Genomic DNA, 27,765 nt, shown 5'->3' with positions numbered 1-27,765 from the left:
CTTCCAGCTACTACTACCCACTTACTGGATTTTATTTTGTTTGGAACCTAGTTAAAATGCCAAGGCAGTACTACATTGAAGCCCAGTGGTGCAGTTTGTTAAGTACAGTTATGTCTTCCACTGTGGATTGTAAATTTCCTGAGTAGGGATTTGTTGGCGTTCTACTGTCTCTAGCAAATAGATGTAAAAATTATTCATTGTGCCGAAGTAAGGTTTATCCCTGAAATGTAAAGCAAATATAAAACACTAAAAATAAAAATTGGTCCCATTAGCAAGGAAAGTAATTTTTTTAACTGTATAACTCAAAGTTATTAAGATAATAGTTAACATTCAGCATCAATTATTGATAAAATTTTTTAAAGTTTAAGGGTTATATATAACATGATAAAGCAGTGGATCTCAAACTTTTTGTTATCAAGATCCTATTACATAAAAATTATTGAGGACATCACAGAGCTGTTCTAGAGAGGTTTTGCTTATGTGTGTTGATATGTACCATATTGGAATGTAACACCAAGAAATTTTAAAAATATTTATTAATTTGTACTTCAATACAAATAATAAATCCATTACATGTTAATGTATATAACATTTTTCAAGAAAACAAAAAAGAATTAGTGAGGAGAGTAGAATACTTTTATGGCTTACAAATCTCTTTAATGTCTGGTTTCATAGAAGGCAGCTGGATTCTCATGTTTGCTTTTGAGTTTAATATCACACATCATGAAGCCTCTGGAAAACTCCACTGAACACTGAGAGAATGAGAATGAATAAATGCAAATAACATTTTAACATGATTCTGAAAACACTTTTGATCTCATGGGCCTCCTGAAAGGGTCTTGGGGGCCTTCAGGAGTCCCCAGATTGTACTTTTGAGAACTGCTGTGTTAAAGTATACTTATTTTTTACTAGGAAGTTTTATTTAATGAATAAACATTAATGGATTAAGATAAAATAGAATTACAAAAATTGCGTTTCTCTCTGATTATATACTATTAGAGAAAATACAATGAAGCTTCCTAATACTTAAAAAGTATGAAATAATTCACGTTCACTTGGAAGACACATTTATTTTTTAAAAATTAACTTACAGGCCTTCTGTCTTTATTTTTTATAATCCTTTGCATTTCAGAAATGTTTGAGCTGTAAATATTTTGTAAGTCTAAGTGCACTAAAATATTACCAATTTTTTGTAAATATTTCTACTAAGTTTCTTTATGTTAAAAATAAATGACATTTTAAATAAAAGAAAAATTAACTTACAGGGGAGAATGAGCTGAGGGAACTTAGCTCTTAAGTCTATAGACTAAATACTGTAAAAAGAATGCAGTATCAGTTATAGCCATTTTTAGATATTATATAGAATTTGAAAGCCAGTAATATCAAAGAAAATAATATTGTTTTCAAAGGAATAATAAGTTTACCCACTTAGATTTGAAAATGTATTACCAAGTATATGTAATCAAAATGGAGAAGTACATTGAATTGATTACTAAAATAACCTCATAAAAATTAACAGTAACACAGTGGTGGGAGAAAAATCTCATTTGGTATTTCTTTTAAACAATAGATTTAAAGTATTGACAATAATTCTCTTGATTTGTGCTACATAGAATCAATTGCAGTAAATTTCATATAGATCAGAGCACTGTCCAAAAAGTTTAGAAGAATATCTTTTTGGCCCATTTATCTCAGTTTTGATGGGGGGACATATACTCCTGGGTATTTTTTCAAAATACAGGATACCATCAAAATAAGATTAATGTAAAAATGAAACTTGTCATTAGTGTACTGTAATATTATATTTAAATAGAATTAAGATAATAGGGAAAAATGGCCTATATAAATGTTAAAAGTTTGTTACCCAAAATATTTAATGTATTGCTACAGCTTGATGATTAGTGGCAGAAACAGAGGTGCAGACATTTTAACAAGAGGAAAGAGAATGTATACCTCCATTATCAATGAAATATAAATTAAATTTAACATATAATTGTGAAGCTTGCAATGTTTGCATGACTTTTAGAAAAGAAAAGCTTTTGTGTTTTGCATAAGTAAAAATGTAAGAGCATAAGAAATTATATATCTTGTTAAAGGTAAATATGACAACATGAAATAGTTACATCTTTTTCTTTGTTCCATTTTATGAACAGAACTTGTATAACTCAAAAACAATATAATTTGTGTAAGTACAAAAGTCCTGTAACAAAAAGGAAGTTGTTTAAGTTATTTTAGAAGAAAAATAATAGTTTGCTCTAATTATTTTCTCCTTAAAGAAACAAGGCCCAACTAATCCAATGCTATTTCATCTTGTTCGAGATGTCAAACAGGTAACAGATTATTTTTGTTTTCGAAAAATGTTATTTTAAAAAAGTCATTTATACTTCATCTGTTTCTAGAAAGCATTTCAGTGCATCTTAAAATTAGCAATAAAGTGACTTTTTTTAGATCGAGATTAAAATAAGGGATAAATTTATAGTAATACAGGAGTAAAGAGCATAATGTATCAGAAATCAAGAGAAAGGAAAGTTTATGAAATTAAGACCTGAGCTTCTAGTCATCCAGGATACAGTATGATGAATTTCTTAATGCTCATTTGTTCATAAAGGAAGGTCTTCTTTCTCTGTGTTAAGAAGAAATTTGTTCCCTGGGCATGTAAAGGACATTGAGAGAAACACAGATTGGTGATCTTCAATGGCAGATTTTGCCAATAAAAAGGCTGAAAATGTTCTTTCTTTCTGTGTATGTCTTTCTCCCGCCCCCCTGCCACCATCTCTGTCTCCCTCTTCCCCCTTCTTTTATATTCAGTATTGGTAGTGATTTCATATATAAGGCTCTCATATGGTCTGAAGCCATTCTGTGGTGACTAAATTTGATACACTGATATTCCTCTTCTTTTCTACTGAATTCTCTGTGAATTAATAGTTTTAAACACTTATTTAAAAATTATAACAATTTAAACTATTGATATCCAATAGTTTTATTTCCCTTGGTGAAAAAGTACTCATATTTAGTTAATTGAATTATTTTTAAAGTTTCTGAACTGAAATGCTTTCCTTCTAGAATTCTTCATTCAACTGTTTTACTTGCCATTAAGTGTGAGTGAGTATACTATTAAAAAATGGAAAACTTGATAGAAATGTCATTTTCTGTGTTTTTTAATATGTTTAATACTAAACTAACATTTCATAGAAAGAACTTAGACTTTGTCATACTTAAAAATTTTTAAATTTTTTTCCATGTGCTTTTCTTTGTAGCTTTATTGAAATGTATTTCACATACCATAACATTCATCCACGTGAAGTGTATATATAGTTCAGTGACTTTCTATATTCAGGGTAGTGCCACCGTCACCACAATTTTAGAGTATTTACAGTACCCCCCAAAGTAACTTCATACCCATTAGCAGTCTCTCCCCATTCCTGCTCCTTCTCTACTCCTTGCCTCTGAGCCCGCCCTAAGCAACTGTTAATTCTTTTCTATCTCTGTGGATTTTCCTATTCTGGACAGTTCACATTAATTTTTGTTTGTTTTGTTTAAGTAACTAAAACTTTCTTTTTTTTTTTTTTTTTTCTTCCCAGAAAGCTTGAATAATGAGGGAGACCTTCAGTCCGGGGATTTCTTAAACACATTTGCATTATGATTTACTTATGTGGTTTAGCAGAACTATAGTTGTTAATTCTGGGAACCTCACATAGGAGATTTGTTATATGTTAACTTCTTTTACATTGATGGCTGTAATAATAAGCCCAGTTTTTCTACTTGCATAAGTGAAAAATCCTGAAGTAAAATCAGTACTTGAATATTTTCTAATTCAAATTAATGAGTTTTCTAAGAGTTATTTGTATAGCTTGAGAAATTGCTTATCTTTTTTTTAGATAATTCACATTATTTTCCTTAAATTAAGTTTTTCCCATACAAGTGAATTCATAACATAAGGGTATTTGTCAGATTAAAAAAAAATAAAACTAAAATATCTATCATACCTGACATCCTTAATCATAGAGCATATTTTGAGGTTGCTTAAGATGAAATTAAAAACAAAAATCTTGTACTTAAGGTGAAAATATGTTTTTTGATTAGTTTTTAAATTAGCAATCTAAAGAATATAGGTATCTAGAAATTAGAAACTTCACAGATGCAGCCAAAATATAAAAAGTATAAGCATTTTAAAAAGTACTAAGTTCATGAAGTTATAGTTAGGGAAATGAAAAGAATGGTGATGGATGGTGTAAGAGGGCAGAATTGGTTAACATATATAACTCATCTGATGATTAAACCCTTTAACCAATAATTCATTCTGAAACTGTCTTTCCAAACTCACAAATGGATTATGTTCCAAAAGTTTATTTGTAAATTGATGCCCTGGGAAAATGAATTTTTATCTCTGAACGATGTTATAGGCGGCAGTTGAATTCTAGTCAAGGCTATAAAAACGTGTAATCTACAATATGGCCAATATAATTTTGGTTAAAAATATTTATAAGTATTAATGGGCCCTTCAGGAAACATTTATAGCATTATTTATGCAGGAAAATGCAACTTATGTGTCACAGTGAAACAGAATACTTGGCACTTGGAGGTTTCTTTGCCTGTGTGTGTGAAGTATTAGTACAGTGGAGAGATCAAATTATCTTCCTGTTGTAAGCCATACTCCTGTCCTGAGCCACACCGTTGGGACTTCAAAACTTCAGATTCTCTCTTCTTACAAAAGGAAACAGAAACAAATCACTCCCTTCTTCTGTAAAGTTAGCTGCTGGCAACTCCAGCTTCCTGTAACAAGTAAACATTTGTTATTTTGGAGAGTAGTAGGCACATTTCTAGGCATGGCATAGAAATATTGAGAAATACTATTTTGTCTTTTTAAAACTAATGCTTTGTTTTCAGGGAAATCTTCCTCCAGGATATAAGATCACTCTAATTGATATAGGACTTGTTATTGAATATCTTATGGGAGGAACCTATAGATGCACCTACACTCGGAAACGTTTTCGATTAATATATAATAGTCTTGGTGGAAATAATCGGGTATGTAATTAATATTTGGGCGGAAGTCTATAGATGTGCTTTAAAATGAACTTACACACTTTAAAAGTTAAAAATTACTTAGAATGGTAAAAGTGGGATTGCCTTAAAAACATGAGATTTTAAACTAAGAGTACTTAGAAATACTTTGTAATTGAAATCCTGAAGAAACTATATATTTTTTTTGGTGTGCGTACACACATATATTTATATATACATACATGAGTAAAAACTGATTTTTTAATAGCATAACAGCATATTTAAATCTATAAAATCTAATAAGCTTTTGTTTTCAGAGATCTGGCAGAAATACCTCTAGCAGCACTCCTCAATTGCGAAAGAGTCAGGAATCTTTTGGCAATAGAGCAGATAAAAAGGAAAAAATGAGGCATAATCATTTCATTAAAACAGCACAGCCCTACCGACCAAAGGTATATTTGTTTAAATATTACCCTTTCTGGCTTTCACATTTTGTTCTTTCTAAATTACTTAGTATTATGAAGCAAAAAACTACTTGTTTTAGTAAGAATTATCTTTTGGTTTTAGATATGGTATTATATCCTTGATTCTTCATTTTCCTATATGCCAAAAGATATTCATTGTTACTTAATGATTGTTATTTTTTAGTATTTATGATAATGACCAAAATTTTTAGATGTTTTGATTATTGCTTAACTGCCTCCTTTTATTCCATATTTACTTGATTAACAACATGCAAGACAGGTGTTATCCAAACTTTCCTTTCATTAATATTGTGTTTTATTGGATATTAGTTGAAATATTTAGGCCCTTTCTTTAATCCTGGAAAACTTCGTTGCAAAGACATGTTTTTGGAAATGACATTTCTATAAAATGAATAGCGGTAATAAAAATCAAGTGTGTAAAATTTATACTATTTTGATTTGTGCAGCTGTATGAAATTGAAGAATAAAGGGTATTTTATTAAAATTCTCACATGAATGTCATATGGCCTTATTTTGATGAGCCTTATAACATTTATTTTCTCTTAAAGATTGATACAGCTGTGGAAGAAGGAAAGAAGAAAAGAACCAAAGATGAAATTGTAGATATTGATGATCCAGAAACCAAGCGCTTTCCTTATCCACTTAATGAACTGCTAATTTGGGCTTGCCTTATGAAGAGGCAGGTCATGGCCCGTTTTTTGTGGCAGCATGGTGAAGAATCAATGGCTAAAGCATTAGTTGCCTGTAAGATCTATCGTTCAATGGCATATGAAGCAAAACAGAGTGACCTCGTAGATGATACTTCAGAGGAATTGAAACAATATTCCAAGTAAGTTACATTTTATCATTTGAAACATTTTAAAATACAAAATAGATGGGGTTTAAGTGGAGATTATAGTGCCATGCACTAATTAGGTTACGTATTATAATTTTACTGGAAAATTTAAGAGAAACCCACTTTCTAAATGTTTAAGTTTTTAAAAAAAAACTCAGAAAGAAACTGCTGCCTAGGCATGTATATTGTTTGCAGTTCAAGAGTTAAATATCTCAACAAGAAAGAAGAAATGCCAGAAATCAGTTTAATAATTAGTTGTACATAATAGCAATTAGATTAGGAAAAGTTCCATTTGAAGTGGTAGGGAAAGGAAGAAAGTGAGGTTTGAGCTGTAGTCTAAGGAAATAAATTTAATTCAGCTGGAAGGGCATTTCAGATGGTGGGACTACATATGTAGAAGAATAAAATAGTTCACAAGTTTTACAGTCTACTTAGGGGAGTAATAGAATATTAAGCTAGAAAGGTAGTTTGTAGGAAGCTTTATAATAGAGAATAGGACCACCTTCCCCCAAAATGGGCTGTCTTTGGAAGAGAGTAAGAGTTGTTACTGGAAATAACTCAAATAGAGATCCTGTGATCATGTTACCAGGGATTTAAGATTAAGATGTTCTTCATATTAGGTTAGTCCCTATTCACATTATTCTTCCTCTCTACTGGATACCAACCCTCTTCTATGTTTGAAATATTATATAGAGACTTTCTGAACAGAACATCTGAATATTGTCAGTTTTGGTTTCCTGTGAGTCTATAGGTTTATTTCTAGGACCAGGGGAAAGTGCTCCGGAGTCACATTTTCAGTCTTGTTCCTAATGTGGCATATTTTAATATTTTGTGATTTTCACATAGTGGATATCTGAAAACGCAGGGCTACTATGATTCTGATGCCTCACATTTCCCTAAGTGTGTGTGTGAAAATATTAAAAACTGGAACATGTTATGAATGACTTAAGGATAATGGTTTAAAACTGCAATTTGGTAATCTGAATATGTTTTGGCTTTTATCTTTTGATAGTGATTTTGGTCAACTGGCAGTTGAATTATTAGAACAATCCTTCAGACAAGATGAAACCATGGCTATGAAATTGCTCACTTATGAACTGAAAAACTGGAGTAATTCCACCTGTCTTAAGTTAGCAGTTTCTTCAAGACTTAGACCTTTTGTAGCCCACACCTGTACACAAATGTTGTTATCTGATATGTGGATGGGAAGGCTGAATATGAGGAAAAATTCCTGGTACAAGGTATACCTTAGAAATAATTTAATATAAAGTGTGTGATTAGATAAAAAAGAACAGAAGAATTAGCTCAGCTGTATAGTAAAATGCCTTGATTTGTGAGGGTGGTAGGGGTTACGGTGTTGGCATTTTATCCCTCTTAGTCTTCACTCTGAATCCTTTTCAGGTGTGATGTATAGTGATTGTTTCCCCAGTCTGAGGCAGAAGCATGAGAGCAACAAATGGGAGTATTGGCATTTATAGCAGCCATGAAAAAAAGTTGTTGCTTTATGAAAAGATGATTCCCAAATTCTAAAATTCAGGACCTATCTACTAACTTAATAATCTGTTACTTTTAATTTGCTTGAAGTATATTGGATCTGCTCGGTTTTTATGGTTAAAAATTGGGGTAAAATGTTGTCTGGTACTTTCAGTTTCATTAGTGAGAGATTTTACTTTAAACTTTCCTTTTTGTTATTTTATGTCTGAAAAAAGGTATAGAAATATAGAAGGCAGAAATCAGGCAAGTAGTTTAATCACTGATCATTGTAAGTGGATAATAAATACTGATCATATACTAAAAATAATGGTGAAGGATTAACCCTGATATACAATTATAATAGAAACCCTGACACAACAATTATAATTTCTGTGTGCTTGAGGATTTTGCAGGTAATACATAAAATTTTGGAAATAAACCTTTTTGTTTATAGAGGCACAAGCTGAGTAATCACGTTGTGACATGGAACACTTGCAGAGAGATTTAGGATAAAATTAAGCACAGATTAACTTCATAAGGCTTACATTTTATTTAGACAAAAATGTATTTTCTGAACAAATTGTAACCTGATTTTTTAACAGGACAAGTGTATAATAATTATTCAATCTTTTCTATACCCTTATATCATAATACTCAAATGTTTTGTTACTCTTTAAAACAATTCAACCTGGCCTCTTTATATATAAGTAAAATGTGAAGTTTTTGTTTTTTCCCTGCACCACCAGGGGAAAAATGGCTAATAATCAGGAGATTGTATGCCTTTTTATTGCCTTTATTATATTCTTGAAGGCCATTAATTTTAAAATGTAAACTTTTGTGTTTCTAAAATTTTTAGGTCATACTCAGCATTTTAGTTCCACCTGCCATATTAATGTTAGAATATAAAACTAAGGCTGAAATGTCTCATATTCCACAATCTCAAGATGCTCATCAAATGACAATGGAAGATAGTGAGAACAACTTTCAAAACATAACAGAAGAGATTCCCATGGTAAGGAGGAGAAAAAATTTAAAGTAAATATAAATTTGTTGTGAATAAATGTACAATAAATGTTCTTTTTATTTTAGGAAGTATTTAAAGAAGTAAGAATATTGGACAGGAATGAAGGGAAGAATGAATTGGAGATACAAATAAAATCAAAAAAGCTTCCAATCACACGGAAGTTTTATGCCTTTTATCATGCACCAATTGTAAAATTCTGGTTTAACACGGTATGATTTTTTTTATTGAAGTATAATTGATACTATATGTTACAGTGTATAATATAGTGATTCATAATTTTAAAGGTTATACTCCATTTATAAAATATTGGCTATAGTCCCCATGTTGTACAATATATCCTTGTAGCTTATTTTATACCTAATAGCTTGTACTTCTTAATCCCCTACCTTTATATTGCCCCTCCCCCCTTCCCTCTCCCCACTGGTAACTACTAGTTTGTTCTCTATATCTGTGAGTCTGCTTCTTTTTTGTTATATTCACTAGTTTGTTGTATTTTTAAGATTCCACGTATAAGTGATATCATACAATACTTGTCTTTCTCTGTCTGACTTCACTTAAGATAATACCCTCCAAGTCCATCCATGTTGCTGCAAATGGCAAAACTTCATTCTTTTTTATGGCTTAGTAATATTCCATTGTATATATTTACCACATCTTTGTCCATTCATCTGTTGATGGACACTTAGGTTGCTTCCATATCTTAGCAATTGTAAATAATGCTGCTATGAACATTGGGGTGCATGTATCTTTTTGAATTAGTAACATGGTATATTTTAAAATTGAGCAAAAATTGTTTTTACCACATTAAAAACCATTCAGTTTTATTAGTTATCGTATTAAGTTCACACATGGTCTAAATAAACCTTTAACAATCCATCTATGATTCCCTATCAAAATACAGATTACAATAATTCAGAAGAATTCTCGTTCTTTGAATGATCTGAGAATTGTGATTTTTTTGATTTACACAAAGAAGCCTATTTAGTAAACATGGATGTACAGTAATTTTATAACTTCTTATGGAAGGGTTACCTATATTTTTCTTAGTTATTGATGAAGATGTATTTGTTTCAAATATGCCAACTAATATTCATGACTTCTATCTGTTGATTTAATGAATGTTTATCAAGATTTTAATGAATTAACATCCTTTTATCCTAAAAGCAAATGGGCACAACTATTTAAAGTTTACAGTGATCCTCTGTCTTTAATACAAAGAATGATTCCTTGAACACTTAACTAATGGTGATCTATAGGAATGATTTAAATCAATGACAGATGTCATCTCCATTTAGATTTTCATTGTACATTTTACATTACAGGCTATAAACATCCATGGAGTAGTAAAAATAAATGATTGCTACCTAATATTATTTTCAAATAATCTCAAATAATGCCAGTATAAAAAAGATGCTGATAATAATTACACCTGCCCAAACATCATTCCCTGTGATCCTGTGATAAATACCACAAATTTTATAAGTGTTATAACTTTAGATTATTTTCTGTAATATTCTCAATTAGAGTAACGCCAGAAAAATTATTGACTTTAATGCTTTCTACTATGTATTCTGATATTTGTTTAGATTTGATTTTTGATTAAGTACTTTCACATTATTTTCATCATTCAAGTTTCTTTCCACTGTGAACTCTTTGTTTTCTGAAGTATATATTTAGGACTGATGTCTTTCATCACTTATTACATTTGTAGGGTTTCTCTCCACTATGGATTCTGATGTTGAGCGAGGTAACAGCTCTGGTTGAAGGCTTTGTCACATTCTCTACATTTGTACGGTTTTTGCTATTATGGTTTTTTTCTACTTTTTCTACTGTTATTTTCTGATGTTTTTGAGAGCCAGTTAAAGGCTTTGCCACATTTGCTACATTTGTAAGGTTTCTTTCCAGTATGAGATCTCTGCTGAATAAGATACGAATGCTGATTAAAGGTACTGCCACATTCTGTACTTTTGTAAGTCTTCTCTGCAGTGTGGATTATCTGATGCTGCTTAAGATTTGAGCCCTGGGTAAAGGCTTTGCCACATTCTTTACATTTGTATAGTTTATCCCCAGTATGAATTCTCTGATGTTGAGTACATTTTGAGCACCATTTGAAGGCTTTTCCACAGTCTTTACATTTATAAAGTTTCCCTCCAGTATGAATTTTCCTTTGTCTACTTAGATTTAATGATTGATTAAAGACTTTCCTACATTTATTACACTTGTAATATTCCTCTCTAGTATGATTACTCTGATGTTGAGTAAGTTGATGTTGAAGACTGATTAAAACCTTTATCACATTCACTACATTTGTAAGTCTTCTCTCCAATATGAATCCTCTTATATGTAGTAATATTTGAGCTTTGATAAAAGACATTCCTGTATTTATTACTTTTAGAATGGTTTTCTGAAAATTCAGTGCCCTGATGTTTCATAAGACTTGAGTCTCCGTCAAAGTTATTGTCTGATTCAATGCAGGGATAGCTTTTTGTTCCATTATAAATGCTGTTGTAGTTATTGAAAAATAGAGCTCTTGGTTAAGACCTTACACAGTTTATTGCAGTTTAAATTTCCAAGTCGACAACTTTCATGTTTTCCCAGCAGCATTTTTTGGAATAAATCTTCCATGCCTACTTTGTGGTCATCAAAATCTGGGTGTTGTAAGAAGACATAGTTGGGTATGTGGCTACTGTCTCCATTCCCTTCACATCCTAGAGATCCTTTTTTTGCTCCAAAAAGGTGACCAGATCCCTATAGCTCTCTAACATCTGTCCCTGTACAATTCCCATTGATCAAAGTCCAGTCATTCCCACTCCTCTTGAGAGAAATCTATGGCCACATCTTGGAATGTCAGCAGTCCCTGAGAAGCTGCCATTTCCTCCTGTTCTTTCTCCTGCTCTGGGTTGTTTTTTCATCAATATTATGTTGAAGAAACACATCAGCATCTTGAGAATATACCTTCAAAGGTGTCAGCACATCTCCCTCACCAGCTCCTACGCACAAGCCGAACTTTCATAGTTGACTTTGAAATGCTGAAAAGGCCAATTTCTCCCATCCTTTGTCTCAGGAGAAATACAGGAATCACCAGCTCCTGGACTTTAAAAATGCTTTGCTGAAACCCTTTCAGGAGTTTGGGTTTTTGGGGGCATGAGCCACCAGTCTCCTTGCATTGCCTTGCAGTAAACCTTTCTCTGCTCCAAACTCCAACATTTAGGTATTATTTGGCTGGGGCTGCGGCTGCTGTGGGCGCCCGCGCCCCACCCCCGGCTTGGGGCATCCCCTCCAGGAACCCCCTAGGGGTGGGGCCATGCATTCTGCACTCTCCCCCAAGTGACTGAGGGCGGAGCGGCCCCGCCCCCACTGCCCCCCACCCCCCGCCCGGAATGGAGCTGGAACCCAGGTCCCCGCAGAGCCAGCAAAATGTTTTTAAAAGATAGGCTTTAAGGGTACCTTTGGTTTAGAGTCCATACTAATCTTGATATAACTTAGATCACTGGAGATCCATTTTCCACTTAAAAGAACAGTACGTTCTCTGATACACAATTATAATTTCTTCGTGCTTTTGGATTTTGCAGATAATGTTAAAATTTTGGAAATAAACCTTTCTGCAGTGTTAGTTGATGGTGAAAAATAATCTAGATTATTCATATAGTTTTATTTTTCAGTGGTATGATAGCTTATTTCTTTAATCATAGTACATGTTTGGTTATCTGTCACATAATTGGTTTTTCCCTTGCCAGTGGAAGAACAAATTTTACTACCAGGTTAAAGAGCATACATGTCCATAGAGGAATGGACTCCATCTGAGAAACACATGAGACTGGTGCCTACTTTTTTCCAGGGGCCAAGTGAATGAGTTTTTACTCCCCAGGAAAACTTTTAAGTTGTTTTTGGTTTTTGTTGTCATGTTTGTTGTGTTTCATTTTCATCATTATCAGGCTTTTTTTGAATTGCCAAAGTATGCAAATGTTAGTTCTCTGTTAGCTTTATGCTAATATGAACATTTGAGAATTTGTTCCTTCAACCATTGCTTTCTCACCTACACACATGCCCATTAACCTGAGACTAATTCATTACACTTCCTTCCCGATACGAAAATTTTCTTGCTCCATCTTGTTCAGATGTTAAAATTGTAAATCTGAATTACCTAATATAATCCCCAAATTCTGTCTCCACTAATGGAAATAACATAGGTTTCATATGTTTGCATTCGTATGAACAACTATTTAAAAATGGACAATTCAGGTGGCTCTAGGAATTTTTTTCTTTCTTTGCATATTGCAGTTTACTTCTCTACTCCGCCATAGTTCAAATCAAAGATATGGCTTATTTTAAAACTGGTAGAGGCAAGGAAAACGATGAGAGAATTCTCAGCCACAATTGTTCAAGGGTCAGAGAGTCTGGGTTTTCCTCTGAAATGAAGTGACTCTTCAAATGTTATTATATGTTGTTCCTTATCATCTCCTTAAAACCTTTCTTGTTAAGAGTCTCAAAGGTGGGATGTTCTCTTACCTAGGGAGAATGTTTTCCATATTTGTTTACATTTCTTGGGATTCAACCTCACTGATTGGGAGCTAAGAAAATATTGGGTTGGCCAAAAAATTTGTTGGGTCTTTTCTGTAAGATGGCTGTAGTAGCACTTAGTTGTCTTTAACTTCATTCAAAACAATTTTGTTAGGCTGTATTGTGACAGCTGTCATATCAGCGTGCATTTAAAAAAAGCTTATCAAAATTGGTGAATTTTTGTGTAGCCATTTTAATATTGAAGATGGAAGAAAAACAACATTTTCAGCATATTATGTTTTATTGTTTCAAGAAAGGTAAAAACAACTGAAATGCAAAAAAAGATTTGTGCAGTGTACGGAGAAGGTGCTGTGACTGAATATGTCAGAAGAGGTTTGTGAAGTTTCATGCTGGAGATTTCTTGCTGGACGATGCTCCGTGGTCGGGTAGACCAGTTGAAGTTGATAATGATCAAATCAAGACATCGAGAACAATCAATGTTATACCACATGGGAGATAGCCGACATATTCAAAATATCCAAATCAAGCGTTGAAAATCATTTGCACCAGCTTGGTTACGTTAATCACTTTGATGTTTGGATTCCACATAAGTGGAAAAAATCTTCTTGACCGTATTTCTGCATGCGATTCCCTACTTAAATGTAACGAAAACATTCCGTTTTTAAAATTGTGACAGGCAATGAAAACTGGATACTGTACAATAATGTGGAATGGAAAAGATCATGGGGCAAGTGAAATGAACCACCACCAACCACACCAAAGGCCGGTCTTCATCCAGAGAAGGCGATGTTGTGTATATGGTGGGATTGGAAGGGAGTCCTCTATTATGGGCTCCTTCCAGAAAACCAAACAATTAATTCCAACAAGTACTGCTCCCAATTAGACCAACTGAAAGCAGCACTCAATGAAAAGCTTCTGGAATTGGTCAACAGAAAATGCATGATCTTCCATCAGGATACCACAAGACCACATGTTTCTTTGATGACCAGGCAAGAACTCTTATGGCTTGGCTGAGTAGTTCTCATTCATCTGTCGTATTCACCAGACATTGCACATTCGGATTTCCATCTATTTTGGTCTTTGCAAACTTCTCTTAATGGAAAAAATGTCCATTCCCTGGGAGACTGTAAAAAGCATCTGGAACAGTTCTTTGCTCAAAAATATAAAAATTTTGGGAAGATGGAATTATGAAGTTGCCTGAAAAATGGCAGAAGGTAGTGGAACAAAAGGGTGAATACGTTGTTCAATAAAGTTCTTGGTGAAAATGAAAAATGTGTTTTTTATTTTTACTTAAAAACCAAAGGAACTGTTTGGCTAACCCAATACCAGTTGTCTTTCTTAGGAATACTACTTGGTTGGGGGAAGGAGGAGCCACATATTATGTGTTTCTTGATGATGGTGATGAAGTTCTATAGTATGATACTTGAGGTATAATATAAGTTAAGTGAAATTATGTGGGCTATACTGAGAACATAAACCTGGTATTATAAAATTCTTCCTATGAGAAGTACTAAAAAGTCAACTAAACACACTTTTACCTTGGGGACCATTTATAAATGGTTGATTGATAAATGCAATGTCTGCATGGAAGAAGAGTTACTTCTGAAACTTTTTTAATGATTGAAGCTGGGAGATACTTCACAGGGGCTCATTTTGTCTCTTTTTTTGTGTATGCTTGGAAATTTTCATAGTAAAATTGTATTTTATAATAAATTTTATTCATATCTTGTATTTTCTTTTTTTTATTAGTTGGCATACTTAGGATTTCTGATGCTTTATACATTTGTCGTTCTCGTACAAATGGAACAATTACCTTCAGTTCAAGAATGGATTGTTATTGCTTATATTTTTACCTATGCTATTGAGAAAGTCCGTGAGGTATGTCTTTAGTTTTTCCTACCAATAACTTAGTGTATATATGGAGGGTGTTACGTTTTGTTTTGGTTATGTGTGTGGGTATGTGTTATTCATACCCACGCACATAACCATGATGTAGGTGAGTATATTCATATACCCACCTGTATCACCCAGTAGGTGATGTTATTGAAATATATAGATTGTTTGGTTTTGCTGTTCTAAAAGTGATGGCCAAAGAATAGAGATTGTGTGGTTAACTTTGTCACAATTACAAAGATAATGATTTGTCTCAAAAAATAGATTTGTTTTTGTCTTATTTTCTCAACATTCATATTTATGTTCTTTGCCATTCTCAAAAAGTATTAAATATACATATAGCCAATCAGGTAGATAAATTATAAGTATATTCTTACTTTGCTCTTAGGTTGTACTGCTCTAAAGTGTACTGTATTGCCCATTGAATTATCATTTAGATCCCTTTGTCCATCAGAGTTTTCAGTTTAAAATTGTAAATTTTCTAATATCCTGATTTTGGAAAAAAAGGTTTTTAAAAAAGTTTTATACTTTCTGTTTAATCTAGTACCTATATAAATGTTGTTTTATAACACAGTTATTTAAATACATATGAATTATTTCATGTATCTACATTTAGAGAGTACATGAAATTGCAAAAATAGATAGAAGGCATTGTACTTCCCTCCCACTTAGGTATAATAGGAATTTAATAGCTTATGCATTTTAAATGCCTTTGAGTGCCACAGCCCATATGTTTATGAAATCTGTTGTTTTACTAACATGTTTGAAGAAATTAAGTTGTTAAATTGTGAAAGCAAGTTGCATATAATTTTTTTATTCATAAAACAGTTCTGCAAGGATTTATTAGATAGTAATAAAAGTGATTGCCTCTAGTGGGAAGGAGAATTAGTTGGCTAGGGGTGAAGAGTGGAAGGGAGACTTTTCAGTATTTACTTTTGATACACTATGATTTTGAAGCTCTAAATGTATTACCATTCCCCACAAAAAATTTAAAATATTTTTTATATTAAAGAGCTAAGTATAGCTACTTAAACCATTGAGTTGTTTACTTTCTGCAAATAAGGCACCTTTGGAAGATCCTACCTGGATATCCTAGTGTTGTTTCAGTGAAAAATAAAACAACTTTTGATAGGTATCTCACATTCCAAGTCTAGAGAATTGTGTTCTAATCCAGGATTTTCATTGTCTTAGTTGGATGACCTTGGTTGAGCAGGTCATTTTTTTGTGGGTCTTTTTTTTACTTTTTTTTCCCCTATATATAGAGAATGAGGATAAGAAGTATCTGTCTTTGATATCTTATTGAATTGTTTTGGTGATCAAATGCCAAGATAGTCAAAATACTTTGAAATATTAAATGATATATAAAATTCTGCTCTGACAGTATAATTGAATTCTGGTATATGTTTTAATAGGAAGAAAGTGATGAAACCTTTTTTTTTTTTTTTTTTTTTAACCTGTAGATCTTTATGTCTGAAGCTGGAAAAATAAGCCAGAAGATTAAAGTGTGGTTTAGTGATTACTTCAATATCAGTGATACAATTGCCATAATTTCTTTCTTCATTGGATTTGGACTAAGATTTGGAGCAAAATGGAACTTTGAGAATGCATATGATAATCATGTTTTTGTGGCTGGAAGATTAATTTACTGTCTTAACATAATATTTTGGTATGTGCGTTTGCTAGATTTTCTAGCTGTAAATCAACAGGCAGGACCTTATGTAATGATGATTGGAAAAATGGTAAGTTGAGAGGTGTCTGATAATACTCATGGGTTTATTGATTTTTTTTCTTAAAATCATAAAAATATGTTATTAATATAGTTTTACTTGAACCAGAGAATGATAGTTCATATTTATTTGCCTCATATTGCAAATAGCCCCATTCCTAAGGATATTAGCTTTTTTAAAAATTTATTTATTTATTTGTTTTTGGCTGAGTTGGGTCTTTGTTGCTGCGTGTGATCTTTCTCTAGTTGCAGTGAGCAGGGGCTACCCTTTGTTGTGATGTGCGGGCTTCTCATTGCGGTGGCTTCTCTTGTTGCAGAGCATGGACTCTAGGTGCACGGGCTTCACTAGTTGTGGCATGTGGGCTCAGTGGTTGTGGCTCGCGGGCTCTAGAGTGCAGGCTTAGTAGTTGTCGCTCACAGGCTTCGTTGCTCTGTGTCATGTGGGATCTTCCTGGACCAGGGCGCGAACTTGTGTCCCCTGCATTGGCAGGTGGATTCTTAGCCACTGTGCCACCAGGAAAGCCCAAGATATTAACTTTTGAAGAAAATATTTGAGGGGATAAAGTTAGGAAACCTTATTTTATTTGTTTTCTCTTGAAATACTTTAATTTTTAAATGTTACTTGCTAGGGCTATTTGAAAAAATATGAACTTGCCAGCTCCAATCTATGAGTTTCTTTTCATCTTTACTACCACTACCCTAAACCCAATCTGTCATCATCTGGCACGGGCAGTAGTATAGTAATCTGTTTACTCACAAGCACTCTGGCCTGTCTTCAATCTATAATATTATAGCCAGAGTAGTATTTCAAATATTATAGCCAGAGTAATATTTCAAAATGCAAATCTGGATATGTCAGTTCTCTCTGGATATGTTCTTCTTAAAAACATCTTTTAATGATTTTGCATTACTGCTAGAAATCAGTGTACTTAATAATGAAACCCATAAGCCTTGTCCAATTTGACTGTTGCTTTCCTTCCTTTCTTCCTCCCTCCTTCCCTTCTTCTCTCCCTCCCTCCCTCCCTCCCTTTAAATTTTGAGATAGTTACAGATTAACATGCAGTTGTAAGAAATAATACAGAGCGATTCTGTGTACTCTTTACCTAGTTTCCTCCAGTAGTAACATCTTCCTTGCTTTCTTAAGTCTCACCTCTTAACATTTTTGACCTCTTATTTGTGTTCTAGTCACACAAACCTTTATCTTTTTCCTTTAACACAGCCCCTATCAGAGAACCAAGAATAGCTCATGTTCTTTCTGTGTAAAATGATCACCCTCATGTACACTCACATCCTTAGCTTTTTTCATTAATTAACTTAGTTTTGTCCTCCAGATCTTGGCTTCAACATGTTTTTTTTCAGGGAAGCTTTTTTGATCTTTTTCAACTAGATCAAGTTTATTTGCTGTATAATTTTATGGGACCCATGTTTTTCCCTTCAGAATATTTATCTGTGTCTAGCTGTATTTTAAACTACATTCTTATTGTATTATTTATATTCTCCTCTAGACTTTAAATTCCTTGGAGTAGAAACCTTGTCTGATGTTGGTCACCTTTATATCTCTAGTATCTCAATACTTACCACTTTAGTAGATTCCTCCTTAGTAAATATTTGTTGGTTGCGTGGATAAAACCATTTCAAGTAGGAAAAAAACAACATAAAAATACTGAACATTAATTGTATTTTCATAGGTTGGTAGTTAAGATTTTTTTCTCTTATTTTTATATCCTTAGCAGCAGATTATAAATTTAAAAAACTGTAATTGTTCACCAAGTAGTTTTTAATGTTTATTATATTTTCACTGTTATGTAAGACAGTGCAGATTGGTTATTAGGATATTGCCCCTGAACTTTGTGAAACCACATTGCTCTTTTTTGACTTTATCAGTCCTGTAGTTATTTTTAACAGTTACATAATCTAGCTTGAGGAGCCTATCCTACATAAAGTATTTTAGGAAATTATATGAGATATTAGTAAAACTATCAATGTGGTTTATTGATTAAGTTAATGAGTAGGGGATATAGGGATTCATGGAAAGAGAGAAATTTGTGGAGGCTTTTGTTAAAGCAGTGGAATCTGAGCCATTCTTCGAAAGCTTGAGAGAGATGGGAGTAAAAAGGAACAGGCTGACTGGAAATTTTTTTGTGATAAGGTATAGTTTGTTAGCAGATTGGTTAGACAGGGCGTAGTAGCTTGGAGTATATAGAACATTGAAAACTAGGACTTTAGAGAAGAAAAATATAGGGGAAACCATTGAAGAGTTTTCCTGCCAATTTTTGATTTTTCTTTACCATAAAAGAAGTAGGTTGACATTTCTCTGTCTTTCCTTATCATCTTGGAGTGACTTTTCAGTGTATGGATATTGAAAGCAGCTAGTCAGATTGTTCATTATGATGATTTTCAACCAGTGAGGCAGTCTGAAGAAGTCTCACAAGGGTTCCTCATGCTCAGTTCCAACCCACCACACTAATCTTGTCCCTTATTAATGCACTTTGCAAGATAATGCTAACTAAACAAATACTGTCAGTGGTTTATGTCTTTAGGTACCTCTTTCCTCCTATCTTTACTGATCCAGACTTTTAAAATTTATATCCAGAACATCTAATCTTTTCCTGATATAATATGCCCAATATTTTGCTTTTCCCATAGGCTTAACCAACTGGCAGGTTTTGTTTTTAAAATACAGATGTCAGGTTTAATGTGCAGTTTTTTATGCACTGAGCTGAAAAAATCTAAAATGTACTGGGTCTACTCCTGCCATAAATTTGGGCCTACTCCTGCCATAAATTACTTTCGGTTTTCAGTTGAAAAAGGCAAACTCTATTATGCTTCTGTTGCTTTTGTGAAAGTAACTTTCCTTTCCTTGTTCTAAAATTACTATTCATTGTAGAAAATTTTAGCAAGTGCAGACAAACTACCCTCCAGAGACATCCAATATTAACAGTTTGATGTATACCTTTCCATCCTTCAAGACATATATATGAATACGTGTGTTTATTTGTGTCAAACTTCACACGAATAAATGTATATAATAGTTTTATCGAAATGGGCTCATTATGTGTAGGCTGTTTCTCAGTTCTTTTTAAAATTGGTCTTCTAGATTAAATTTATCTTTTAAGTAACCCCACTAGCTCACAGGATTATCAGCATTGCTTTGCATTATGAAGACAAAATTTTTACATTTTTTGAATACAGAGTTTCATTATTATACTTGATTTTCCGCACTACACATTTTCCCTCTAGGAGAGTGTATCCTGCTCTCCCCAGTTAAGAATTACTGGTTTATTATTTGTCACATCAAAGAAGTACTTACTATTCATCCATTTTGCATTCTTTCATTAAGTAGTGATATTTCCAGGAAAAGTTAGGGGAGTTAAGGTTTTGGGGGAGGAACTGGTTTTAGCCGAACGTTTTAGGGCAAAAAACTGCTCTAGCTCTCATTGTCTACCAGATTATTTAGTGACTTAGTATTATTGGGTTAATTTAATGGTGATATACAGTAAATGGAAGGTGCAGGAAGTATAAAAGTGAACAATCTTAATAACAGATGGAGATGGGAAAAGTAAGGAAGCCAAGAGAGAGTGGAGCTGTCTGGATTTCCATCTGAATCTTACCTCTAATATACTCCCAACACTCCCACCAGTTCTCCCATCCCAATTATAGGGAGCTGAAATATATATTTCATTTTCTTCTTTACCTTTGATCTTCTTTAGAGCCACCCTCCACCAGGATTATGTCTTTCCCCTTGTCAACCATTTATCATATCATTATCATTTTTCTCCTAGTGCCATCTTCCCTTTCTACCTCCTTCAGTACTCTCAGATGGTTAATGTTCTAATTATCTGCTTAAAGTAGATGCTGCAAAGTATAAGAAATCCTTCATTAAAGTATACCTTTAATGAATAAAGGAGATGATTTTATAGTATGTAGTAGATTCCTAGAGTAACTTAACATTTTTTAATCATTGGGTATCTGTTATATGCTATGCATTATACTAAGCTGAGACTACAAAGATGAATAAGACGTGGTCCAGATCCTCGTGGAATTCACAGTCTAGTATATAAGACAAGCATGTGAGCAGATAGAGAAAGATATGATAAACTGTTTTGTGAAGACAAAGCTTTCACAAGGAACATGGTATTTGAAAAAAGTTTAGAAAATAGGTAGGAATTTTTCCTGAGCGGGGAATTTCTAATCAGAGAAAACAGCTTCATATCTTTCATAAAGATATGAAAGATTAAAGTAGAAGAAATCTTCACATTTGACATCTTTAATAGAGATCAGACTAATGAAAATTACATGGTAAATGCTGAACTCGTCCTACTCACTCCGTATACCTATACATTCAAGCTAGGAACCCTCATTTTAGATATAAGAAATGGAATATTCAGATATTTTAGTTAAATTTAGATCAAATATAAGGAAGATTGTCCAATAGGCTTTATGCGAAAGGTATGAAATCCAGAGAACTCTGAATCATCAGCCAACAGACCTTGAATAAATCTAGAATATTTCGGGTTTGGGTTTTGATTTGAACTTTTGAGTTGGGCTTTTTCTTTATTTAATTTGGATTTCAAATTACAGCAAATGCCGTGAATAATGTTTTGATGAATTATTTGCCTTTAAAAATCTTTTATCCCAAGATTTTGTTTATTGAAAACATATATTCTTTTAGTAGTTCTCTTAAGTGGTCAAATAAGGCATTATTTAACCATTTTACAAAGAAAAAAACTGAATCTTGGGCGGTGTATGGGATTTTTTTATTGTAAGTCACAGGGACTCTAACTTAATTTTAAAAAAAATTATTGGCAGATCTAACAATTTTAAAGGTAAAGGATCAAGACTAAATGATTATTTATAAATAAATATTTTATAATTTCTCCATCTAGTGTAGACTTACTGTCCTCTTTTCACAGTCCTGCCTTCCATTTCTACTCTCACTATATACTTGTTCAAAACATATGAAAATGTCTTAGTAATTTCTTTTAGATAGATTTATTACTGCAATTATTGTTAGTTCATAGTAGATTAAAGTACAGATTTATTGTAAATGTAGTCTCTTGATCTCCATGGGATTTTCCCCTTAGATTATTATTTGTGGATGAATATTATTACATATTACCAGAGTGACACTACATTCACTTTCTTAGATGTAAGTGCTGAACACTTGTACACATAAATAAGTGGATAGAAATTGAAGTTTCATTATAGCATTTCACTTAATTCTTTGAATTCCTGAGTAATGATGTCAAAATTCACATTGTGATTTAGCAATAAAAATTGTTTTTTAATGATTTATTATGTGATAGTTCAGTTAGGCTCTTTTTCAATTTTGTTGAAATTAAAGAATTTTAAACTACGTGACTTGCAAAAGAATTTGTTAACCAAATACGGGTCTCACTAATTTTTTCAACACCCATACTGATAATTCAGTTTGTTGTTTTATTTACCTCCTAGGAGGTTTTCACAGCCCAGGAGACAAAGCACCATGGTAGGGTTCATGATGGGTGAAAAGAATGCCTTTCTTTTGTGAAGTGGGCAAAAGATACTCTCAAAGGAAGGTAGAAAAGATAGTCTGCACCTCCTGTATAAGAACAGAACAGTTTTAGGAAAGAACTCTCATGGAAATTGGTTCCCTGAATCTGCCCCTTATGTCTTTACTTCTTTAAAATCTTCATGGACATGAGATAGGCAGACTCCAGTTTGAGCCTGTGATATGGTTCATTATGTAGAAGATGCCTATGACTTACCTGATGTTACAGATCAGTTTTTACATAATTTCCTGGATGTTAAGGTTTATGTAGTGATGAGGTTTCTTGAATGCTAATGCTAGGAATAAAAAGAAACTCAAAGATTCAAGTTATCTGTTGGAACATTAGAAACTGTTTTTTAAGATGAAGAATTGTCTTTGTGTTTCAATTCCCATGTATTTTAACAGTGTTCATTTTTTAACAGGTGGCCAATATGTTCTACATTGTAGTGATTATGGCTCTTGTATTACTTAGTTTTGGTGTTCCCAGAAAGGCAATACTTTATCCTCGCGAAGCACCATCTTGGACTCTTGCTAAAGACATAGTTTTTCATCCATACTGGATGATTTTTGGTGAAGTTTATGCATATGAAATTGATGGTAAGGATTTATGTGTACAGATATATCTTTTGGTTATTTCATATTTCAAAGTCAAAATTGCATTATAGTAATATTACAGATTTTCACAAATCAAACTGTTAACCAGCCTAAGTCCTCCCATGATACATTAATCCCAGAAGAAACATAACAAAAATTAATTGAAAAAAAAGTTTTTCAAAATTTTTTTTAGCTGCAAATAATGGAATCTGGCCTAAACTGGCTTACACAATAAGGACATATATTAGCTCACATAACAGAAAGTTCAGAGGTAGAGTGGTCTGTGGTCTTTGGGATTGGTTAATTCATGCTAAAGACACATTCTTTTTCATCCCAGTCCTCTGTAATAAGTATCTGATTCGTACAGGTTTTCCTTTACAATTGTAAGACTCTGTCACAAGCAACAGGAGGAAAGAGACACTGTTTTCCATTGGTTCTCTTCAGGGGAAAAAGTCCCTTTTCCAGATGCCTTCTGTTGAACCTATTTTTTAATCTCATTAGCTCAGATTGGCTTCAGTCTACCTGTCCAGGGCAAGGGTAATGGAATTACATTGATTAGTTGGATTGTATATACTATTTTTTTTTTTTTTTTGTGGTATGCGGGCCTCTCACTGTTGTGGCCTCTCCTGTTGTGGAGCACAGGCTCTGGACGCGCAGGCTCGGCGGCCATGGCTCATGGGCCCAGCCGCTCTGCGGCATGTGGGATCTTCCCGGACTGGGGCACGAACCCGTGACCCCTGCATCGGCAGGCGGACTCTCAACCACTGCGCCACCAGGGAAGCCCGGATTGTATATATTCTTGAATTGTAAAATTCAACTCTGAATACATTCTCTGCATAAAGCTATTCTGTTGTTTTAGTTTAAAAGGCTAGATAACTTGTGGACATAGTTGATACTGCCAACTTTCAAGGATGTTCTTCTGACCTTCACATTGAGTTATAGAATCTTTATTTTGTTAGTTTGTTCATGTTCTCTCTTGCTCTCTCTCACCCATCTTACTTTACTCCTCCATCACCCCCATTCTGTGTTGCTCCTTACCCACCTATTTATAGGTGATTAGATCAGGGGATGGTCACATAGTAGTCATCAGTTGTTTTGAGATGTTGGTTAAAACAGTGAGGTTTTTACCAGCCTGGTAAAATTTTGTGTTTAATGGCTTCCTGTTTAGTGTCATTTCCAGGTTTTTATTGTCTGCTTTTTCTTATGTGGCTCTAGTTTAGTTATACACCATTGGATATAGTTTTTTACTCTCCTGCATTCTCTTTCTTGGGTACTTGCTTCAACAAACTAATCTGAATAGAGTGGAAATAGATTCATAAAAATTTTTAGGGGATTCCCTGGTGGCGCAGTGGTTGAGAGTCCACCTGCTGATGCAGGGGACACGGGTTCGTGACCCGGTCCGGGAAGATCCCACATGCCGCAGAGCGGCTGCGCCCGTGAGCCATGGCCGCTGAGCCTGCGCGTCCGGAGCCTGTGCTCTGCAACTGGAGAGGCCACAACAGTGAGAGGCCCGCGTACCGCAAAAAAAAAAAAAAAAATTTTTTTTAGGAGTGAAAGGACCTTATGCATCAGTTTGCCCGTAAAACCATTTTATGTGAAAGGAATGATACAGCCATGATGAGAATTTCAATGATGTATATTTTTAAAATGCTTACAAAACACCAGGTGCTAAGTGTATTATAAATATTTGTATAAAACTTGTCACTAATTCAAGACTATTTAATTCAAATCCTTGCCCTACTTGAATTTATTTTACTTTATTCCTCATAAGTCTGGTGGGTATTAAAGCTCTTTCCTTCCTTAATTCAGCTGTGTTATGGCTTCAGAAACATTCCAGATGGAGGCAATGAAATGCAAGGAATTCAAATCTAATCATTGTATATTTAAGAGGCACTTTAACCATTCCTTCAACCCTCCTTTGTGGCATAATAAGCTAAAGTCAGTATTCATTATGTTTGTAGATTTACTATGAGTTTATCATACTCTTTTCTGGTTCAGTTATTTTTCTTATAGAAATGTGTGGCTGAATCTGGGAGTTTTATTCTTCTTAATGCTCCTCTGGCTAAACCCTACCTTGGAGGGTAGACATAATACAGAAATATATACTTCCTTGTATGGAGTAGAGTCATAGAATAGTACCCACATCCTTCACAAATTCTTCTCTTTTGGAATACTGTTAAGTTGGTGTTTGTATGGCTGCCTGCCCAAAAGCTTTTGCTAGAATCTGTGAAACAGATATGTACATAATCAAAACTTCCTTCAAACAAACGTACACAAATATTGACTAGAAGCAGTAACTGGTAAATTACTGTTTTAATTTTTTTTTTTTTTCTTAAGTTTGTGCAAAGGATTCCACTATCACTGAAATCTGTGGTCCTGGGACATGGTTGACTCCATTTCTTCAAGCAGTCTACCTCTTTGTACAGTATATCATTATGGTCAATCTTCTTATTGCATTTTTCAAGTAAGAATTTTATTTGGTTGCTTATTGTAATGAGATCATTTAATATATAGTTCTCTTTTTGAAGGAGCTATACAAAATTTAAAGTATAAAGATTTTATTGAGGCGTAAACTACTAAAAATTATTTTTGAAAATTACAAATAAGCATGCATTTTCAAAATCAAATTAATTCTAAATTTGAGACTATCTTTCAACATGCACTTCTTTTATAAATTTAATCTTTATTTGGTATTTATTACAAGGTGGACAGGGAATACACATGCAGTATACAAAACAGAAAGGCAAATAGAAAATACTTCAGTAATCCCATCCTTAGTATTTTGGTATACATCCTTTTTATATTTTATATATATGAACCACTTTTTCTTTTTAAAAATAATGTTCTTATATTTTGTATACTGTTTTTAACTAAGCAAAACATGAATATTATCCTACATTAATAAATATCCCTCTCCAGTTTTTTAATGACTACCTCGTATTCCATGATATAGACTGTAATTTTTAAGCCAATATGTTATATTGCTCCATTGTTCCCCATAATTTTTTGTTCCCCAAAACCATATTGTGGTTAAATTTTTTATTAATCCTTATGTATTTCCTTAGTGTTTTCCTAAAAGTAGAACTATTCAATATATGTATATTTCGGACTTCTTCTATTTAAGTCAAAATAGGCCTTGTGTCTCCAAATCTCTGCTAACAGTAGGTATTATCTTTTTAATGGTTGCTAATTTGACAGTACATAAGAGTCTTGTTTTTATTTGCACTTATTTTGTTACTACTCAGATTGAATATTTTCTTCTGTTTTTGTCATTTATATGTAATTTAAAAAACTTAAAATCATATTTTCTGCCTATTTCTCTGGGAGTTTATAATTAAGACCCTCAGCAGTATCAAACTTTGCCTTATACTGTTGCATGTGTTTTTTTCCAGTTTCGCATTTACCTTTTAGTCTTGTTTGTGGTGGAGTACTCCTTTGAATCCTTGTTTAGAGCAGAATTACAATAAAATTTTAGTATTTAAAACTTTAAAATGTGATTAGCTAAGTTTGTTTATTTTTATTCTTTGTTATTCAAGCAATGTGTATTTACAAGTGAAGGCAATTTCCAATATTGTATGGAAGTACCAACGTTATCATTTTATTATGGCTTATCATGAGAAACCAGTTCTGCCTCCACCACTTATCATTCTCAGCCATATAGTTTCTCTCTTTTGCTGCATATGTAAAAGAAGAAAAAAAGACAAGACTTCGGATGGACCAAGTAAGTAAGATATATTAAGGCAAATATTTTTATTTTATCACTTATCGGTATCACACTGAAAGCTAAGTATTTTTTTTAAATAAATTTATTTTTAAATTTATTTATCTTTGACTGCGTTGGGTCTTCGTTGCTGCACGCAGGCTTTCTCTAGTTGCGGTGAAGTGGGGCTATTCTTCGTTGCGGTGCGCGGGCTTCTCATTGTGGTGGCTTCTCTTGTTGTGGAGCACAGGCTCTCGGCCTGCAGCCTCTAGAGTGCAGGCCTAGTAGTTGTGGCGCACGGGCTTAGTTGCTCCATGGCATGTCGTATCTTCCCGGACCAGGGCTCGAACCTGTGTACCCTGCATTGGCCGACAGATTCTTAACCATTGTGCCACCAGGGAAGTCCCTGAAAGCTAAGTATTAATTTTATTCAGAAGACTTAACTGGTTAATGTTATTGTAAAGCCTTTTGTTGAATTTGCCTAAACATAAAAGAATTTAAAGTGCAATATGTTTATCTATAAAAGTAAATTTAGTATTAAACTTCCCTTTTGGTATGGCATCTCAATTCGGTTTTGTTAAAATGCTAGTGTAAGCCATAACATTTGCCGTTCTACAAACCATTTTGACTGCTGTGTAAACAATAACACTTTTAGTACATTCTATGTACTACGTGAGACATAATAAACTCTGCCTAAAATTTTACAGTGGCTTTTTATTCTACCAAATCAGTTCTTATATTCTTGTACCTGGGTATGCGAAGGAGAGGTGTGAGAGATAGATGGGGAAGGGTATTTTATAGGAAACGGAGATTCAAAAAGGAGGAAATACTGGAAACTATTCTTCCAACATCACACTGTGAGTGAAGAAAGAAGTAGAAATACTTGTTTAGGGCTTTAGAAACACACCAGTAAAAAGAGAAAAAAAGATGCTGATGATTTACATAGCTTTATGAACTCTAAATAACATAAAACTCATGAG

General features: G+C 33.4%; 1 protein-coding gene across 1 annotated transcript in view; it reads left to right on the top strand.

The window, feature by feature from the left end:
* Nucleotides 1-27,765, top strand: part of TRPM7 (transient receptor potential cation channel subfamily M member 7) — a 121,508-nt gene that overhangs the window by 61,784 nt on the left and 31,959 nt on the right. Inside the window, exons 13-24 of the mRNA XM_065872746.1 lie at nt 2,277-2,330; nt 4,888-5,028; nt 5,322-5,456; nt 6,038-6,318; nt 7,337-7,565; nt 8,654-8,809; nt 8,887-9,030; nt 15,092-15,220; nt 16,696-16,974; nt 22,914-23,088; nt 25,423-25,549; nt 26,622-26,806. Of these exons, the coding sequence (XP_065728818.1) occupies nt 2,277-2,330; nt 4,888-5,028; nt 5,322-5,456; nt 6,038-6,318; nt 7,337-7,565; nt 8,654-8,809; nt 8,887-9,030; nt 15,092-15,220; nt 16,696-16,974; nt 22,914-23,088; nt 25,423-25,549; nt 26,622-26,806 (2,035 nt within the window). The remainder of the gene's footprint in view (nt 1-2,276; nt 2,331-4,887; nt 5,029-5,321; nt 5,457-6,037; nt 6,319-7,336; nt 7,566-8,653; nt 8,810-8,886; nt 9,031-15,091; nt 15,221-16,695; nt 16,975-22,913; nt 23,089-25,422; nt 25,550-26,621; nt 26,807-27,765) is intronic.

Source organism: Phocoena phocoena, chromosome 2, assembly GCF_963924675.1.
Source record: "Phocoena phocoena chromosome 2, mPhoPho1.1, whole genome shotgun sequence".
NCBI classification, from domain to species: Eukaryota; Metazoa; Chordata; class Mammalia; order Artiodactyla; family Phocoenidae; genus Phocoena; species Phocoena phocoena.
The sequence above is the reverse complement of the archived record's forward strand: the minus strand, read 5'-3'. Positions and strand labels throughout refer to the sequence as shown.